At 36.9% G+C, this 20422-nt stretch overlaps 1 protein-coding gene across 1 annotated transcript in view; it reads right to left on the bottom strand.

The window, feature by feature from the left end:
• The window catches only part of LOC117338400, a 58956-nt gene that overhangs the window by 21821 nt on the left and 16713 nt on the right, over positions 1 to 20422 (bottom strand). The window contains exons 2-4 of the mRNA XM_033899749.1: positions 13051 to 13241; positions 5554 to 5648; positions 4605 to 4705 (exon numbers count right to left, since the gene is read on the bottom strand). Coding sequence (XP_033755640.1) covers positions 4605 to 4705; positions 5554 to 5648; positions 13051 to 13241 — 387 coding nt within the window. The remainder of the gene's footprint in view (positions 1 to 4604; positions 4706 to 5553; positions 5649 to 13050; positions 13242 to 20422) is intronic.

Raw genomic sequence — 20422 nt, 5'->3', positions numbered from 1 at the left:
TTTTACTGCATATCGGCAGTTAGATATCGTTCAAGAAATATGATAGTATTATCTGGTAAGTATAAAAATAGGGTTGTTATCAACCGTTTACAGTAACGCATTTCACGGCAAGAGTGTGCAGATTTTAAACAAATGCATGATAGCTTTTATAGTGTCCGTAAACTAGCAGTGGATAGGGAAAGGTGTTTTTATCCGTAGTAACACCCTCGAATGGAAGATGGTTGGCTCAAAGTTAAAAGAATGGTTTTCTAACAAGACCACTAGGTACCTGAACGGTCATCTGACAAAGACTTACAGCAAGGACGTGCCTTTCCATCCAAAGGGAATGGATCAGATTTATTTATATCATGTTCCGGGCAAAATTTGGCTGTAATTCGTAAAAACAAAAAGGAGGAGTAGCACTTTAAAGCAAAATTTCAGCTAAGCTACCCTATCGAGACCCCAGCTACTGTGACTCCTAGGGTCGGGCCAGCCTCATATAAATCATGATTGCCTTCTCCCTATTCCTGACCAAATTTCGTTGCAATCAATTCAGACATAAAAGAAGAGTAACGTTTAAAACAAACTTTCATTTAAATGTCACTTTTCAGGCCCTCACCTCTGTCCCGATCGGTCAGACTAACCTCATTAATATGAATTATCACAAGCTACCCTAAATGATGCTTCACGCCAAATTTTCGCTTTAGTCCATTCAGTAATTAAGGAGGAGTAGCGGTTTAAAGGAAAATTGAAGTCAAGCTTCCCTTTTGGGGCCCCTGCCCCTCTGTCCCCAAAGGTAGAGCCAACCCCATTTATATAGATTATTACTCCCTTCTCTAATGATGTATCAGACAACATTTGGTTGAAATCTGCTTTTGCGTTATGATAGAAGATTGTAAGCAAAAGTTTACGCACGGCGGACGGCGCACGACCAAATACATTTTGAAAGCAATTTCTGATCTTTTATCATTATTACGTTATAGGAAAGTAATAAATACGCAATATATGATTACTGGCATACCAACCTATCGTCGCTAGATACAATGATTAACGTACATATCATTTGGAGACACATATGCCTATAAACTGTGTACTATTCACAAGCGTATCCTAATATCTCTTCCAAGTCAACGAACCGTTAAAGATGATATCCCTGATGACGAGCCAGACTACTTTAAAGCGTCTGTACTTTAGATGAAGACAGATATGGCATTGTTAGGGGCTTATTAAAAGGTCCAGGGTGCCATGGGAATCGCCTTTTCAACGAGGGTGTCAAATGATAGCCTATTACCTAGCGATCATCGTTCTTTTAAAGGACTTGATAAAATATCTCTATTAACTTGGAAAAGTATTTACGGAGCTAATTGATTACTTGAGCCTGTGGCAAGCACGACACAAAAAGATGGAATCGCTAGCGATTTGTAGCCACAAGTCAAATATTGATAGATGTTCTTCAAAATTAACGAGCAAACAAGGAGAATACTGAATAGAAGATTTTTGTTCTTTACTTGGGGCTAGATGAGAGACAGTAACCCACAAAAGGTCCCTATTACGTGTACTTTAAGATGATTATTTCTCTTTAAATGTCTTGTCCAGATACAGGTAGCCCACAGCGTCAACAAGGATATTACCATTGAATAGGCACGTGTCTGCCATGGCAACCAAAAGCATTATGTAATTTCAACTGGTAATACGTGACATCATACCAACTCACCTGTCAAATTCTGTAATGATAGGTATATTACTTTTAGAAATCATGCCAAAATACCTTAACCAATATTTGATGCTTGATCGCACCAATGTTATCCACACAAATACACAATTTTATTCAACCACTGTCAAGCCATAGCTGGCTACACAGTCATTTTCATATCAGTAATACTTTACTTGCTTTGTATTCTGGATTCTAACTTAGATGTTTATAGGACGTTAAACAAATAAAACCAAACCAATCTAACTTATGTCCGGGCTGGTATTATCAGCTTTTATTATATTGACGAATGCTATTGAAAACGATATATTGATTTAGATTGTAGTCTTAGTAAAGAAGGTGAAACTACTGTCTGTATAACATTTCTCACAAATCCAGAGTCGAATGATTATTATCAATGTTAATATCACATTATCGCAAAGATAATTATTATTCCATGTTTTATAATGAAAATCCTTTTTTACCCAATTTCAAATTTCGGATTAAAGAAAGAATAACTCCGCTGTTTTTCTATCAACATTGTTTCATGTAAACTGACATTTTTATTTTTATTTTCAATTCATTTAAGTTTGGTGGCTAGCTTCTAAACCTGGAATAACGACTTAGGGGCAGTGCCTCATTGTTCAAAAGGTGATAAGGCTGATCGCAGTTTAACAATAATTTTCAATTCCTAATTAAATCATTTCTGGTGAACCTAACTTGACAAAATGTTATGAAACTATAATACTTTTCAGTCTCTTTTTACCTGCATATTTAAAGATATATTCATTCACAGATTTGGAAATTTAAATGAGAAATGAGATTTTCACTAATCATGTGATTAAGCGAATCACTTATTGACTGGTCTTGTACGATGCTAACGGGATGAGTAATCCCTATCCTTATTGAACGTTAATTACGTCGAGATGATTTCAGTCTTGAGTACAGTATAATTGTTTTTAATGGGAGAAATGTAACCCGTGCCACAAGGGATGCAGTTATTGATAGGACGTTAAATAATACAAAACCATACGGACTTATATAACCCCACACATTTCCCTACAGTTTCACATAAGACAATCTGAGATAAGACGCAGTTCTGGCCTCATCTGGACACGACGGTAATGCAGAAGATGTGTGATGCGGTGACGGAATGGCATTGTTGGCCTTGGCTTGTCAGATATACGCTAAACATGTGTTGATTCTGTCAATAAACAATGTCGATTGGCCGGACTCCGAACTTAGGCCATGTGGAGATTTTGGGTTATTTTTTATTTCAATCTTAGTGACATGTTTATACGGTCAAAAATGAAAAGGCGGATGAAAGATCCTCCCTTTTGTCATGTCATGCCTGTGACCTTTTACTGTCAAGCATTTTATCATGGAGTGCTCCGAATTCAAACAGACTTGTGAAACCTGTCTGAAATGTTACGTTTATGAAATGCTTACTAGATACAATTTCTGCATCGCTTGCATTTACTTATTTACGTGCAATATAACTATACCATTAAATATGATGTGTTTTGCATCCAGTTCGTTTGATATTAATGATTTTTAGATTGATACCTTTTAACATTTTAGTTTAATGTGTTTTCTCTCTGTAAATGTCATCCTAATCTGATGGTTTCACCAAAAATATCTCAAATGGCTGACATGCCGTAAAACAATATAAAATATGTCAACTTGAAATGTTGGCCTTGGAGTTACAGGAGAATATATTTCCTTTAGTGGCGTAGACATAAAATTATGAGTTAATACACATTTGGAAACACAGCATCGTTACTACATTTTTGATGTTTTTTAAACAATGTTAAATACACCCATTTCAGACTTCGAACAGAATTGTCACGAATACATGTTTTAAAGGGGGTGATAATTCAATGAAACGTGCTCTTTCAAAACATGACATTTTACTAATACAATATACATAATTCGATTACCAAAGCGTATTTTTAAGTTGGTGTGTAATGTCAATCTTGAACACTGAAACATCGATTTCACCTAAATGTACTTTATTTGTTGCAAGCATGTTTATTATTTCAGCGTAGCCAAACCAGATCGATAGCAAAAGCAAATTACTTCACACACAAAAACAAATAGAAATGTTATGCACAGTTGAAAACGCTTGACAGAGTTAGAATCAGGAAGTATAATTTAAAACCCTTGCACATGGAAAGATTAAGCATGGATCTATCATTTGCTTGTTTTGATGCAGGTGTAACAGGAGAGGAGAAAATGTAGCGGCCAGACCGGGGTTCGAGCCCGTGACCTCCAAACACTAGCTAGATGCTATACCAACTGAGCTACCTGATCGCCGATGATCTTCCCTCCCTTTTTAAGTCTTCGACCCCGACTCACAACAAAGGTTCGGGTATCCCTTTGTCAAGTATTCACCTCACTTGAAACAAGGTTTGGTCACAAACACCAAATGTAGTAGGAGTGGGAAAATGCATAGCCAGACCGGGATTCGAACACTCGCCGGATGCTCTACCAACTGAGCTACCTGGTCGCCGATGATCGAGCCGGTCCAGATCCGCTACACAGGGAGTAACGTCATCGCAACATCATTGAGAATAAAAAATGGGTGGTCGGGCGACATCATCAGGAGAAACAAATGATAGGAAGACCACGTAGATATGAGGGGGAAAATACCAAAAGGATAGGATAAGAAATATATAAAGATATACAAACAATTTTCAAATTTGTTGTATACAAGGAAGGATGGAGCAGAAGCGAACGAAGTTAATATTTGCTGTATCATTTTGAATGTTGCCAACGGTGAAAAGGCGTGCCCAAACTATTTCTTACATTTTTGTGTCTATGAAGTAAAACGCCTGGTAATTTAAAGGGTCACATGGGAACGGATGACAAGATGACACCACAAGTAAACAAAACACTTCAAGGAAGCAGAGACATACAAAGTGACATGTAATACCTCGATATGCTTGCATATAGTTGTGTTGTTTCTGAGATAGTCTTTGAGAAACCGGATAGTACATTTCAGTACGGCAGATGGTCTACAGGCTGCTACCACTCCTGTAAACAACAAAATATAATGATATCACCAACATAATACGTTTACAGGAACGCTCGGCTATGTTCAGAACGTTTTCCCTACTAAAGTTTGCACCAAAAACGAATTAAGCTAGTTTGTGTAAATCTAGAAATTTGATGGTGTTCCTTTTGAATACAAAATTTCGAAATACAATGTATTGACAATCTTCAATATATCATAAAACCCAAACTATGACATTCGGAGATATGACCTGTATTAAGCATATCTGTAAAATTTCAAAATACCATTAGTACTTTCTTAGAATTTTTTTTTATCTTTATATATATTAGAAAATCGTTCTGCCATCAAGAGTATATGATGAACCTGAAACAAGCCATGTACATTGATAGCATGAGATGAACATGCCCTTAAAGCGAAACAAAATGTCTTGGCCAGATTTAAACATCTGTCTTTCAATTTCATATGGCAATACACCCGGTCTTATTACATGCAGTTTTATGTTAAACACAAAATGTTGCTGCAAAGTGTTAAGACTTTATCATATACGCTTCTGTATGTGTTTAAATGCTAGACAGAGGAATATAATGAAATGTCAATATCATCAGCGTATTTTGTTTTTAAATTAAACAATAAGCTCTTTAAATATTGCATATTATAATAATTTATTAACGTTATATCGTACTAACGTCCGTTTTCTTCTTTGTTTATATCAGCTGCAAAATCACAAAATACGGAAATCATAAAGAAGCCGTAATTCAAACTCAAAATCGATCAGGCAAAAACGATGATATAAACAAACAAACAAACAAATTTAAAGAATTTCAATTTCGCAATCAAATGTTGGTTACACTTAATATTACCAACTGACCTTTAACCTTTGGCACAACTTCTGTCGGAGTCTGATGTTGCAGCGACGCTACCTTATCAATTACTTCCTGTCTGACGGGAGAGTGTGGGCGTGACCTATCAATAAAAAAGATAATTACTGAAAAATTAGCTTGTTATTGTCTCTATAAGTTGTCATATACTTGGTCGAGACGTCTGCACATAAACATTAAGTCGAATCGGGGTAATGTCTACGTCCATTTAATATTCGTCAAATCGTTATTTTCGAAAAATCTGAGATGTCATTTTGATGGCAAGAAAGAAGAGAATTATTCTGAAAAACAATGATATTAGTTTAAAAGCATGCTTATAAGCTTAAGATAAATGCACCGAAGCATGTTAAAACGAGAACGCATTTAATCTTTCGGGTTAAATTGAGTTTTTTGTTCAAAACATATATCTTATTGCCCCATGCAAAGGCTATAAGGGTTGGGGAGCCTTGGGGTCAGTCCCTCACACGCATACCCTCACATACAGGCTTAACACACCCTCGCAGACAAACACACCAACAGGCAAATATATTTTCTTTTTCAACTTTTAAAAAAAATATCATATTTTCCTCATTTCTGTGTATTAATTTAAAACTCTGAAAGAGATCAATGCATCGTAGTTCTGATACCGTATGCTGGACCGAAAATGCAATTAATCTATCAGGTTAAATTCATCGTTTTCAATTCCTATGTCCGGAAATGAACTACTCATGGTTTGTGAAGCACGTTGGCACAACCATCACAGATCACAGAGCTAATGTTGGCTTTTTTCTGGCTCCATTATTTTGCGAACATATTGAATTCAGCCCTAGACCTTTTAACTGGCGGAATACTCAGTCCAACACAGCTGGGCGCATCCTTTGAATCCTGGGATCTGAATCCTTCAGAATCTGCTGGTGGAGGTAATTTCCGATTCAGTGATGCCGGATATAAGGAAACTTGTTTGGATAGTCGGTAAATATTTAAAGCTGCTGACCCGAATTTTCGTACTTGTACAGGACTAGGGAAGCAAATGTAAATAAGATCCCTTTTCTAGATTTATTCTTCTATCTATATTAAAATCTATATTAAAATAAGTCTTCCGGAAAAAATAGTCGTTTAAATTATTCAAACTGCACGTTATGTAGTCATCAATTACATGTTATTAATCAATCGAAACTGATGCCATTTAGGGTCAATCGAAATAGTAGAGTATGGCGTGACTTGGTTTAGTTATATATTTTTTTCTACCGTCATATCAAGATAACTGGTTATCTCAGGACGACCTCCCGGCGAAGGTAAAATACACACAAGGCAAATTACTCGACACCAACATGTCTCGATCAGGGGACAAAGCCTTAACGTCCTTGCAACAGCCAGGGCAATATGAGGACTGATGGCAAGAAGACAAGGCACAAAAAAGACAGAACAGTGAGGACAGAAACGAAATAATTAAAATTTAAGTGTTTCAATGGGATAAGATATGTTTTGATCGCGCCAATATCCCCTAAATAGAAGACACTGACAAAAATAACGATTCTGCAGGGGACAGTTCTAGTGTTTGTCTCTGTGAAAGGGTGGAACTGATGCCGACTTTATAGTGCTATCTCATTGAAGTATACTTCCGTAGACACCAAGCAGGACACCACAGCCGATCACATTAAAACGACAACAGGCTAACTAGTCGTCCCAATCTCAAAATGTTGAGTATTTAGCTATGATATCTACCGATTTCTACCATTCTATATCTGACTGTCGAACTGCTTTGCAATCTCAGGTAGTATTACGTTTATTGCTGTGCTATAAATGTGTATCGAATAGGAAATACCGTAAAACCGGATTTTCCCGATTTGATTTTTTTATTAAGAGTAAGACAATGTTCTGAGATAGTTTAACATATACGCTTAGACATCAAACCATATTATGGTTAGTGATGTTAGAAAACCTTTAAGACCAAATGATGGTATACGACGTCGAGATCGAGTGGTATTTGTTTCCTTCGATACAAAGGCTTCCGGCTAGTTATGTGTAAAATCCCCTCAGGCCGGAAAATCTCTTGATAATGAATTGGATCAGGTAATTACATGTACGATTTTGCAAGCTTACCCATAGTCAAGTATTGAACGATTTTCCCATAGCAGCACATTTCGGTCTTCTCCTGATTCAGCAAGGGATACTGCTTTGAACGTAAGGATATCCCCTTTCGATTTGACGTGTTGTATAGATGATGTAAAGGTCGTTTACTATATCTCGGAATGGGTTATTCTTTAATTACACGTTCCTATTTACTGAAACGAGAGGATAAGCCTCGATGCATGTGACGAACCATTTATGAAAAACGACATTTCATTCGACTGCACATATAGGAAATCTCGGATCCCTTTTTGTGAATGTCAGGCAAAATTTAGATAACCCGAAAGATATTTGCCTATTCAACATGATTAAACTAGCACTTGTTTTAACTCTATGTGAGCGTCTAGATATCTGAACAATATTGCTTTAATATTTATTTTGCTGAAATAGTAACCCTGTCGTACACCTCTAGTGAGTGTCATTATAAGTCTTAGGTCCCGGGGTCCTTTGGAATGATTTCATTTTGAGTCTTTGAAAGACATGTAAACTACGAACCGAATCAAATTGATTAAAATTGTCACCATTAGGGAAACTTTTACTGCCAATTAACAAATATCTTCGTTCTACTGGATATAAAAATTAAAAGAAAACAATCGGCATTATACATTACTTACAATGTACGGTTTATACACCAGGTATATAAACCAATTGACGTGATGATATTGTATTTTAAGAAATAAATTGTCAACATCCTGCAGAATCGAGTTTCTCCATTGTTTTCTCATTATGTGACACCTCGAGAACAAAACATATGACATGTGGCATCGAACTGCAGGCGATCACAAATAGTGACTACTGAAGTCACACAAATAAATAATTGGAAACCCAATTAGCATAAGAAGGTTGTTCCGGTCAACTTATGTTTAATTGCTACCTGATTTTGGTAACCACGACTCCTGATCCAGACGTGCATCCAGTTTGAAAGATGGCGTTAATGAAGAATGATGTACTTTATTTATTTGTTTCGGTTGACCAGAACTGACGGGTATAAAGTTCAGAATACAGTCCAGACGAACACGGCAAATTCCAATTGTTTTCTGTATTGATGTATTGCCACGGCGACGTCCTTTTTGTATGTTCGAACCGTAATTACATTAGACAAGCATGCTCTCTTAGACAAGGAAATTACCATCGTAAGGTTTAGAACAGGAACTCACGCGCACGTCTGCTGATTTATGATGACATGTGGAGTGGATTTCGGTTAAGTAAGAAAGAGTTTATTTAGACATCGCGAAAATACGTGCACTATTTTTCGCTTTCTTTCAACGTCGGTTATAACACAGAAAATTGGTCGTCTTATAAATTACTCGCGGCACTTAACCGTCCTATTTTATCACTTTCTCATCGCTGCCGAGCTTATTCAGTGGCATGTTGTGTTCTGATAGAAGCCATATATTTAAGAGGCAAGACAGCACATTTTTAATTATGAACGATGCACTCATCTCATACACATGGGAGCACGTCTTTAATCTAGCATAGCTCTCATTAAATTAACATAACTCTTGATAGGATGTTAAACAACACAAAATAAACCAAATCTCTTAGTATAGGGGGTTGTATGTGCTTTCTGCAAAGGACGCATCCAGCGGACATAGGTTAAAAGTCTAAAATGTCGATTTGAACGATAAATATATGAAACATGATGGACTATCTGACGGATGGTCTAGAAGTATTAAGTAACCAGGGATACTTCTGTTATTTCCAACTATACTATGTTGGTTATCCGTTTTAAAACCCAACAATATCTTAAGACGATTACAATCGGAATTTATCCACTGAATCCTTGAGGAAAATACCTGTTTGGGATAACCTTCCAGGCCCTACAGTCTTTGATCAGTGTATTTGTTACTTTATAGATGAGATCACGTTACGCACAATAGGTTTGACTCTGTTAGAAATTAGTTGATAGTTTCATACATTTTTTGAAGACGGGATGAGACTATTTGTTCATTATTGACAAATTATAAGGATTTCAGTTTGAAGCTTACTTAACTTGGTAGTCTATAGTAGACTAATCAGAACTGCAGTTTACTAGCTCGTGCACTGGAGTTAACATCGTAGTGAACTGGAGTTAGCATTGTAATGCACTGGCGTTAACATGCTTGTGTACTTAACCTGATGTATATGATACTACAGTGTAGTACATTTGTTCATCTACATTGTATTTGTAACACAAATATTTCAAATAAATACGACAAGTCTTACCTAGACGTACATAGAACAATTAACTTACATTTACCTATGTATGTTTATTGTCGGTGTATTGTTGCTTTTGGTCATTTTTTTCAAACCTCAAACGTTTCTGGAAATTCCCTTTTGTTTTACTTCATCAACACTGGATTTCCCATTGGAGGTAAATCTCCTAGAATCTAGCGTTTTCAGCTGTTAAGCACAAGCATACTGTAGGAAGTACGTGCTTCACATGATCTTTCTGTGTTCTCTTGCATCTTGTATTTTACTAATGTTCTGCCAAAATTAACGGTAGCTTAACAAGTAACATGTCAACCGTAGGACCATTGGTTAACCATGGTAAACATCAACAATTTATTAAGTTACTTTTGTTCCATTGCAACAGAGTAGTGATTTACAGACTTAAGAAATATCAGTGGATTTGCTATTAAGGTAAACCTTAAATCGCTACTTGTCCTGAATGGATTTTGATGAAATTAAGTCTGGAGTATTATATATAAGGCAAATTTAAGAAGAAAAATCGAAATTGCGCATTATACAATGTGTAAAAGTTGAGGAAATGTTTAAACTTTATTGAGTAGATTATATGGTGACTTCTGCTTACAAGTTACCATTCTATTGTTCGATATACCGTCTGTTTATACTATTCGGAACTCCTTCGTCATTTAACAGCGGAATTTAAGTGTTCCGGGTACAGGTAATTTGGCACGAATATTACACATGCGGATTGCCGCGGTTGTCTATTTAAGGGTCATCTATATAGCAGAATGATGTTGTATTTCAAACACGAATAAATATCTTAAAATTTGCACAAAAATAGTCATATAATATACCAAAATGTTTGTTTGGACATGTAATGTCTTAAAATCACAAATAATTTGATGAAGATGCTAACAATTTCTTCTATAGAGTTACTTTGTGGTAAGTTGTAGCATGGAATAATTCTAAGTCACAAAAATAACCAAACCTGAAAAATAGCCCATCTGTCATGCTCACAAGTGTCTATAGCACAGGGTAGGAGCATTTTTTGGACCGGATTTGACTTTATGTAGGTATAAACACATATTTTGTTTTGACCTTGAAATGCAAATGGCGGCTGTGGAAGATATTTCACAAATATGGCATAAAGGGGGGCATTTCAGCCATTAAAATGCTACTATATCATACTTTTAAGACATCTGATTATAGTAAGAATGACTTTTTAAGACAAATTGTCAAACTGGTGAGTTTTGGGCCTTTTTCAGAAATATATATATTTTACCCCAAACTGAACGGATGAACAATTTTCCCTAAAAACAGTCTTCCTGCCATGTCTAGAGTTCTTTATAGTATCTAATAAGAGCATGTTTGACGTTTGAAATACCTTCTTATATGCCATAATTGTGTGATATTATTAACAACCGCCATTTGCATTTCAAGGTCAAAATAAAATCAGTGTTAATACATATCATAAAGCCAAATCTAGTCAAACCAATGCTCCTATTTTGTGCTTTAGACTCTTGTGAACAAAACGACATGACTGTTTTGCACAATAAATGCGATACAAATCAGTTAATTATGTCCCCCTGAAACATACATTTTTCTCGTGTTTTGTTGAAATTTACAAACAACTGAACAAATTCAATGTCAACAGCAAGGCACACAGTTTGACATGATATATATCAAAATTTGATCAAGTTACTTCTATTAAATTTTACCCTAGTAGGGATTGATAGCCTTGTAAAATATCAACTGTTTTGGCTGGATTTGCTGTTTAGATGCCCCTTAAGCCGGTACACCTGTGTAGTTCGTCAGTCAGATGGAAAGTCCCACATACGCACTCACCACATGCATGCATGTCGCACGCACGGGAGGCCGTCCTTAAATGACATTAGCTGTTAATATGACTTTAAACAAAATAAACCAAACCAAACCAAAGCCTGGCTCAGCTCTCCCTGATTCGTGTAGTCAGAATTAAAGTTTTGACAAGACTGGTTTGGCTCTCTTTCCCTGATAGAAATAGTTGTAAGTAGAATATGTAGGGTACTGCTAGAAATGAGTGTGTTAGGGTATAGAGAATAGAATAGTTTACCGGTCACAGTCATACATGTAGTCAGTAGGTTGTTATACCGTCGTATATTACATAGGAGTATGGCCGTTTAGCCGTTAGTATTTTTATAGTAGTAGGGGCATGTAGCCGTTAGTTTACTAATTTGGTTTGGTTTGGTTTATTTTGTTTAACGTCCTATTAACAGCTAAGGTCATTTAAGGACGGCCTCTCGTGCGTGCGACCTGCATACGTGTGGTGGGTGCGTAAGTGTGTTTTGGGGCTGCGGTATGTTCGTGTTAAGACTCCTTGTGATAGGCCGAAACTTTTGCCGATTTATAGTGCTACCTCACTGAAGCATACTGCCGAAGACACCCAGCAGCACACTCCAACCGGTCACATTATACTGACAACGGGCGAACCAGTCGTCCCACTCCAAATATGCTGAGCGCTTAGCAGGAGTAGCAACTACCATTTTTAAAGACTCTGGTATGTCTCGGCTAGGGGACAGAATCCAAAGCCTTCATCACAGCGGTGAACGCTCAACTAAAGGCCAAAAGTGAGGCATTGTCAAGGGAGACACTAGGAAGAAGAAAGTTGTTAAGAAAGAAGAGAAAAGATAAGATCCCAAATTTTACGCCCTACCTGCAGGGCAGGTTAGTTTACTAAACACTACTGTCAAGTTGTCATATAGTATGTATGTTGGAGTGTGTGACAGAGTTGGATAATTTGCCCCTATGTCTGTATATTTTACATAGTGTTGTCTTAATCAAACTAACTGAACTTTATATATCTTGAGTTTGTGTTTATTTGCCAGACTTCACTTACAAATTATGACTTAGAATGTAAGACCCAAAATCAGCGAACCTGGGTATAAATATTTTAAGGTGTCGGTTTGAGGTGAAAAGTCGCTTCTTTTACACAATGTACCCTTGATCTGCCTGGTTTGTTTCAAATAGATACGTAACGGCTTGATTGACAACGGGAAGCAACTTTTGCTCAATGGATTGTTTAGGGCTTATCTCCCCTTGTACAACTCGTTTGATTCTCCTTACCTTTCGAATACATTTTCTTTGACTTGTAGTATCTGTAGTATCAAATTGTTAGCAAACAGTTTCTGGTAAATTTTAACAGGAAAATTAAGCATAACAACCAGCATTACCTCTGAAGTATAAATAGTTTGATGTCCTCGTCGCTATCGTATCCATCAGTCACTCGCCGATCATGTATTATAGGCTTACTTCCAGCTACTGGTGCGACCGGATGTGGTTTGTAGGTTGCAGAAGGTGGTCGTAGGCCCATAAGTCCATCGACAGTTCCGTAGTAAATGCATGCCAGTATCAAATGAAATACCTGTAAATGAACAAAACTGTATTTAGCTTGATTGGATACACTTAATAAGAACTACCTTTAACTACAATATGAGGGGCCGCGATAGCAGTGGTTAGAGCGCCGAACACTTCAAACTCATGTGAAGATCCTGTGTGTGGTTCGACGCTCCTCACCCGTGTGGCGGTGTTTGTTTCTCGGGAAGCAGAGAAACAGACTGGTCTGCGATGTCGTTACTATGTCCTTGGGCAAGACACTTTTCCCCAACTGATATCGATGGCATGTGGCGGGCCTCGAGTATGTTGTTTAGTGAGGCAGTCACAACTAGTACAAGGAGACCTTGCTCAACATCATGGTGTATTTTATATTTATAACTTTTTTCTTTCCACTGCTTATATGTTTACATGAAGTATTCTCTTGTTACTTAATTTAACGAAAACATGGCACTCCTAAGAATTCATTAAGGACCTTAGCAATGTAACAGGTTGTTGCGGTTTGTGCATAGCATGGCTTATTCACATTTAGTTAAGATGAATTCTACAGTTAGGTTTGACGTTTGCAATGGATTCAATATGCTGTTGTAAAGCTGATTGATTTCGCGAGTAAAACAATTGCGATTATCTTTCATAAAGGAAGAATTATGTTAACGAACCGAATATCTAAGTTTTAATTTTCTACAGGTATTCCGCTATGCTTTGTTCAGGATTCAAACACAACTATGGTTCAACAATATTCCAAACGAATAATGCGTAAAAACGAAAGTATTATGCATAACCATCAATCCATATTGTCAAAATAACGTTTGTTGCTTGGCGGCGGTCGCGTTGGCTAATGAAATGGCGACATTTTAACCTGCAGTTTATTTCACGAAAACTATTTACTCGTGTCTGGTTATTTCACGCATCTGTTTTTCACAACCGTATCCATGGCCAGCGAAAATAACCAGCTATACGGTATCTATAAAACTGCATTAAACAATCTTTGTCTTTGAATACAATATATACGTCTAAAATACGCGACAGAAGTTTTCCTTTATGACTATTGATTGTATTGATCAAATGAAAGACATGCACGAAAATATCTTATATCGAACTATCTTAGCTGTTGATAGGACGTTAAACAACACAAAACCAAAACAAACCTGATCAACGCATCCAAAGCATACAGAGAAAAACTACCAATCTGTACTGCAGTAAGTTCTTGATGTGAAGCAATTGTACTACATTTGTATAAAGATACAGATATGTATATTATCTTGAAATATTAATTAAGTAACATGCAGGTTATAGTGTATATCAGGAATATACAGTTACGCTTATCTGCCTCGCCCTCATTTTTAAAGTTTCAAGAGATGCTAAGTGACAGCGAGTGTCAACATATGAAGAGAGTTGTTCTCTTGGCCCATCCTTAATTAACCCTTTCAACCCTAAGAAACTTCAGTGAACTCTACCATTCTTTCATAATTTGAAGTCCAATATGGTCAGTAGGGGTGAAAGGGTTAATTTTAGATACATTGTATATACGTTATATAACATAAAATGCGCGTGTTATTCAAACCCGTGTCATTATTCATAGCATTTAGACGGACGTTCAATCTTTCTGCAAAATGTCATTGTCACTGACTTGGAAATTGACCCACGTAGCTTATTCATCGCCGAAGTGATCTCAGTTCATTGTAAAACATACACGAAGTGTTATTTGTCCTTACACATTCCCTTACTTGTTGTCATTTTCTTTCACGATTTATCCTTCATTTAAATTCATTTAAAAGATATTTCTGGGTTAACCAAGCTTTAAGAGAGTACCCATAAAAAGAAGTATTCTACAATGTTTTTTATTCATAGTCATGAAGAACAGGTTGGCATTGTAAAGAGAAACATATATAATATCAATTACGTGTATCGATCGAAACCAGAACGGCAATCTTGGAGCATCCAGATATGGTAAAATCACAGCGGGCGAAAGATACAAACACAGCCGCTATGAATTAGATATGATGCCGGGATTACTAGAGATGTTCCCCTAAGCTCAATAATCTAGAAACAATTCAATAAGCTATAAACATACACAAAGGAGGGAAAAAAACTTGGTCGTTCGCGTTGAATAATTAATAAACAAGTCGTGCTGGTATGCATGGACTTCTTTCAATTTTGCGATACGGGCAGTCTGGAACCTTGACGCACTCTTAGGATGAGTTCACCTTCATAGCGATATACTCTAGTATCTGATGAATTATACTGACTCAGACAGCAGTTGCGTCCTACCGTTCTTCTTTTTAACAAAAAATCATGAACGGAAAGGATCTGAGATGTATCCTCACGAAACCTCGCCCGTTTTAATCGATATAAATAATGTGTCAGAAAAAAGTATAGAACGTATGAAATTTACCTTGAATATTACGCAAGCATTGCAAATTTTCCATGTTAGAAATAGGGATGTGATTATTATAGGCCCGATTATAACTAGACAGTTTCTCTTTCATTACGATTAATTACTAGCGAAAGCAAATCAATGTAAGGTATCTTTTGAATCATTTATTCAACTTGAGAGTCGTTTCCCTGAAACTGGACATACATTTTTTCACATGAATATCGTAGACCTTTGAATTTAAAAAATGTATGGCGACACTTCTGTATGATGCTTTATACTGTAATAGAACATGCATTTCGTGTTTATAATACCAATTGGGTACAGCTGTTTTTTGACCTAGCATCAAGTGCTAGTTATTACATTCTTAACTTATCAAGGTGAAAAATCCGTAAGTAAAAATTGGCATAAAACGAAGCAAAACACACACAAATAATGTCAGATTTGTAAAAAAAAAACACCATATATTGGTACATTCACGCATATATTTTCAGGGTAACGGCAAATACATATGGACGTCTACTTCATGAAGTGATAAACTGTTAACCAAAGTTACCATTAGTGGGATTATACGTCATTGCAGCATCAAAAGTGATAAGAGGACTGTGTCAACGAATGATGGGACCGCTAGTACTGATGGAGTCTTTAACAGTGCCATATTCAGCTACGGTGTTGGACTCTATTCAGATATTCTAGAATCGATCTCCCAGAGATCCATAACGCATTGGTATACTTCTTTATAAAAGCCTACGTGTTCTGGCATAGTATTCCTAGATTTGATTTGTATACATTAACAGTACCAGAAAGGGATGTCTATGCGAACACACGAACGTTTAGAATTATCTCTTTGTTCTACATGTGTGATTTTTCTGGTTAGACAGACAATGGTTCATTGATCTATCGTAGGACACAGTTAGTGCCGTATGATGTGCCACCGTTGCCAGACCCCCGTCTGACAAGACATAGACATTTTGAAATATATAAACGTCACTCTAAGGCAAAAGAAATAACAGATTTAAATATCAATTATCCAACGAAAAAGGTCCGCTATATCCCACTGAACATTCATCGTAAAAGGCGACTGCAAATGGACCCCCTGAAAAATCGGTGTTTCTTTCCATGATTTCAATGAAGACCCATTGAAGAGATCAAAATAGATCATCTGCCCCATTGCAACACTATACCGTATTTCTGTTCTTTGATTTCGAGGTGTCTCCTGGGCACCCGTCCTCATATGACCCTGGCTGTAGGTGTTTCCTTGACACCCTCCTCATATGACCCTCGCTGTTGCGATGGCGATAAACTCCGAAAAACTATATAGTTTGCCGAATGATGTATCATCAACCTGCATAATTGTTTTTACGTTTTCCCGGAATCTTTCACCTAGCCGAGACATATCAGGGTCTAAAATTGGTAATTGATACTCCTGGTTAGCGCTCAGCATATCTGGGAGTGGAACGACTGCTTCGCCCGTTGTCAAAATAATGCGACTGGGTGTATGATTTTCGTGGGTATCTTCGGCATTATGCTTCAGTGCGGTAGTACTATAACGTTGCAATCAGTTCCGCACTATCACACATAAGCATCTTGCACACAGGGGAGGCTGGCCTTAAAGCTGTTGATAGAACGTTAAACAATACAAATCAAATGTTTCTTCCGTTCAGACGATTTCTAACACATATTTACGTCACTAAGGTGACACTTTTTTTATCATTGGAGCGGTATGGATACGTCATTTTCACGTGAACTATTATTCATCTGCCAGTAAGTTACAGTGATAAGGATAACTGAAGAGAAATTGACACGCTATATAAGTTAAGTCCTGATGACAAGATGAACACCTTAAATATTAACTAACGACAATGAATATATTTAGATCGTTAAGTCCCATATCATCTTCCGAAGTGATTTCAAAGCCTTCTATCTGATTAAGGTATTGTCGAAAAGCGAGCTTTATAAGTATGTTTTCCGTCGCGCTTCAGACGTGAATTGCTTTACTTAGGATACGAATAATATGCTATCTGAAAGCATATTTTCATAACCTAAAGTTCATTACACAAGGAATTCAACGCTTGAAATAATAGTGTTTACTTATTTGCAAAACGTCACATTCGTTTATGATATTTGTATTCATGAAAGTGATATTTTTTATTACACTAGTACAACTCATTATAAAATGAACGTTTCAAAATAAGAAAGAGTTCACAATATTAATTATGATGCATTAGGTAAATAATGAATCAAGGAAGTTAACAAAGCACCACAGCCGCCCAAAACACGCAGGCACGCAGGAGAGGCCGTCCTTAACTGACCTTCGCTGTTGATAAACAATACTAAACCAAACCATATAAATGGTAAAGACAATGTCCCTATCTTGAATAGCCAAATTAACACAGTTCTTGGTTTTTTTTTATCCAGACATATGGTCGATCACGATGCCGACATTCAGTTTAGTTGAGTCTTGTAGCATCCTAATTGTCGCTCAGTTCCAAATTTTGTTTTAAATTACCATTGCCTCGTCAAAATTCGGCCTTGTCGTGGTTGGTCCTGCTGTTGATATTCCTTTATCCTTTTTATTTATAGGCTACCATCCGGAAGATAGTAAAGAGAAGTGTCGAGGAATTTCTCATCCGTGTCAAAGACCTCAAAAGTGAGCTTTATCGTTGGAGATTTGTTGTTTATGGCTAGAGTGAAGGCGTTAAGGACCACATCAAGTTAATGTCATCAATGTATCTTATGGTGTTTTGGATTGTGTTGCTAGGAATCTTATTATGAATTACGTGCCCATGGCCGTACCCACTGTTTGATGGTACGATTCTTTATAAAATCTACTATAGTCTTTAATTTCTCCTTCCATTATGTTTTGAGCGGGATGAACTGCGTCTGCGGTGAGCCTACTTTCCTGGCTTCCTTTGCTTTGGTTCTGTAATGTTTGTGATAATACTATCTCATTTGGTTCGCACTCGGTCCGCGATGGCCGGAGAAGTACTAACCTCACATAAAAAATAGGACAATGTGTGTGTGTTAATATTTCGCAATTTTGTTTGGGTTTTTTTTGGGGGGGGGGGGGGGGGGGGGGGGTTATTGTAAAGTGTCATCATGACTGCATGTGTTTTTAATGAAAAGATATATCGTTTCTTTTTGGTATGGCTGAATACATATATCTTTTGCCTGGCTTTCAACTCGACGACGATCAGCCTGCGCGCGATGCCCTATCTGTAACCATAACAGATCATGTCCTGAACTTGTTATGAGCTCATCCGAACTTAATCCACATGTAAACAAATTAGTCTGCCCTCACACTGACCAGTAGGCATAACATCGAGCTATATTGGTTCTGTGTGAGATGACCGCGATTGGACTGGCCAATGACTTTTCCCATCCAATTTCATATTGGCATTACAAGCACGAACGGTCAGATCTAATACGAAGAATCAGAAGATGTATCTGATTCCACTGTAGTTTGATCTGACCATGGCTAAAATGTTGATCATAAATATGGAAAATTTATGTAATGATACACATAACATTGTCGAGGTTGCCAATTATCATTTAAATAGCATGTGAAGACTTGGAGCGCCTCTTTTCATATTTAAAATTAAAGTGGATAAATACAATATTGCATTCCGGAGAAATCATATCAAGCAGGAATAACTACTAGTGTACTGAAGTCACTGGCAATAGATCACACAAAACAGTTCAGCTTTCAAGGGTGTCATGATGCGACCGAGTAAGCCTTGTTCAAGCATACTATTTAAGTGTGATTATGACTAAAATGCCAGTTATCATCGTATGATGAGGCTGTTCCGAAACCCTTAACGAAAAGGTTTGGTTTGGTTTATTTTGTTTAATGTCCTATTAACAGCTAAGGTCATTTAATGACGGCCTCCCGTGCGTGCGACATGCGTATGTGTGTTTTGGGAGGCTGCGGTATGTTCGTGTTAAGTCTCCTTGTGATAGGCCGGAACTTTGCCGATTTATAGTGCTACCTCACTGAAGCATACTGCCGAAGACACCCCGCAAAGAATATTAAAAAAAAACTGATCACGATATCGTTTCACTTACAAATCAGATTTACGAATTACTATGAGTTTCTCAAAACTTTGCAGCTTAACACCGTTCGTAACTTTGGCCAAAGGCCTTGCATAGCTTTCCACCCTGTCGTAACTTGCGAAAAAAACGCAATTATAAACATGGTCCAAAAACCACGCATTTTCCCAGCATTCCATCAGCTTAGTATATAAATTAGATTTTATATTCTTTAATATCCTTTCAACATCTATAGCCATTCAATGAGATTTTTACTGGACCAACTTTTGAGTGTTATATGAACATATTGTGCAAAACTGATTTGAAAAATAACATCTATTGCAAGATCATGGAACAATATTTTAATTTTCAATTGATGAATGCAACGAGACTTTGAGCAAATACTAACAAATTGCATTGTCTATTATTTCAAAAAACATACTTATAAATATATGTGTTTTATCCCATTGCTAAATCTAGATATTTACACAAAATCGTAATTTATGAAGCGGAAGTTGTGTTTGAGAATAAAAGTTCAATGAGTTGTAGTGTTCATTATTAAAATACGTTTTAGTAAATTTGAAAGGTGGTGGAGGTATAATCATCTCAACATCTCGGGACAAAATAAAGAAATTTCGAAAGATACAACACTGATAGTATTGTGCTCTTAACCATTCATTTACGGACGCTGTCTACTCGAACTTGAACTTGAACTCTACATCGTATCATTATTACTTATTTTTGCGAAGACTTAATTTCGCGTTTTCATGCCGTACGACGTTTTCGCGGCAATGCAATTCTATTTTTAA

The sequence above is a fragment of the Pecten maximus genome, chromosome 11, assembly GCF_902652985.1.
Source record: "Pecten maximus chromosome 11, xPecMax1.1, whole genome shotgun sequence".
Lineage (NCBI taxonomy): Eukaryota > Metazoa > Mollusca > Bivalvia > Pectinida > Pectinidae > Pecten > Pecten maximus.
The sequence above is the reverse complement of the archived record's forward strand: the minus strand, read 5'-3'. Positions and strand labels throughout refer to the sequence as shown.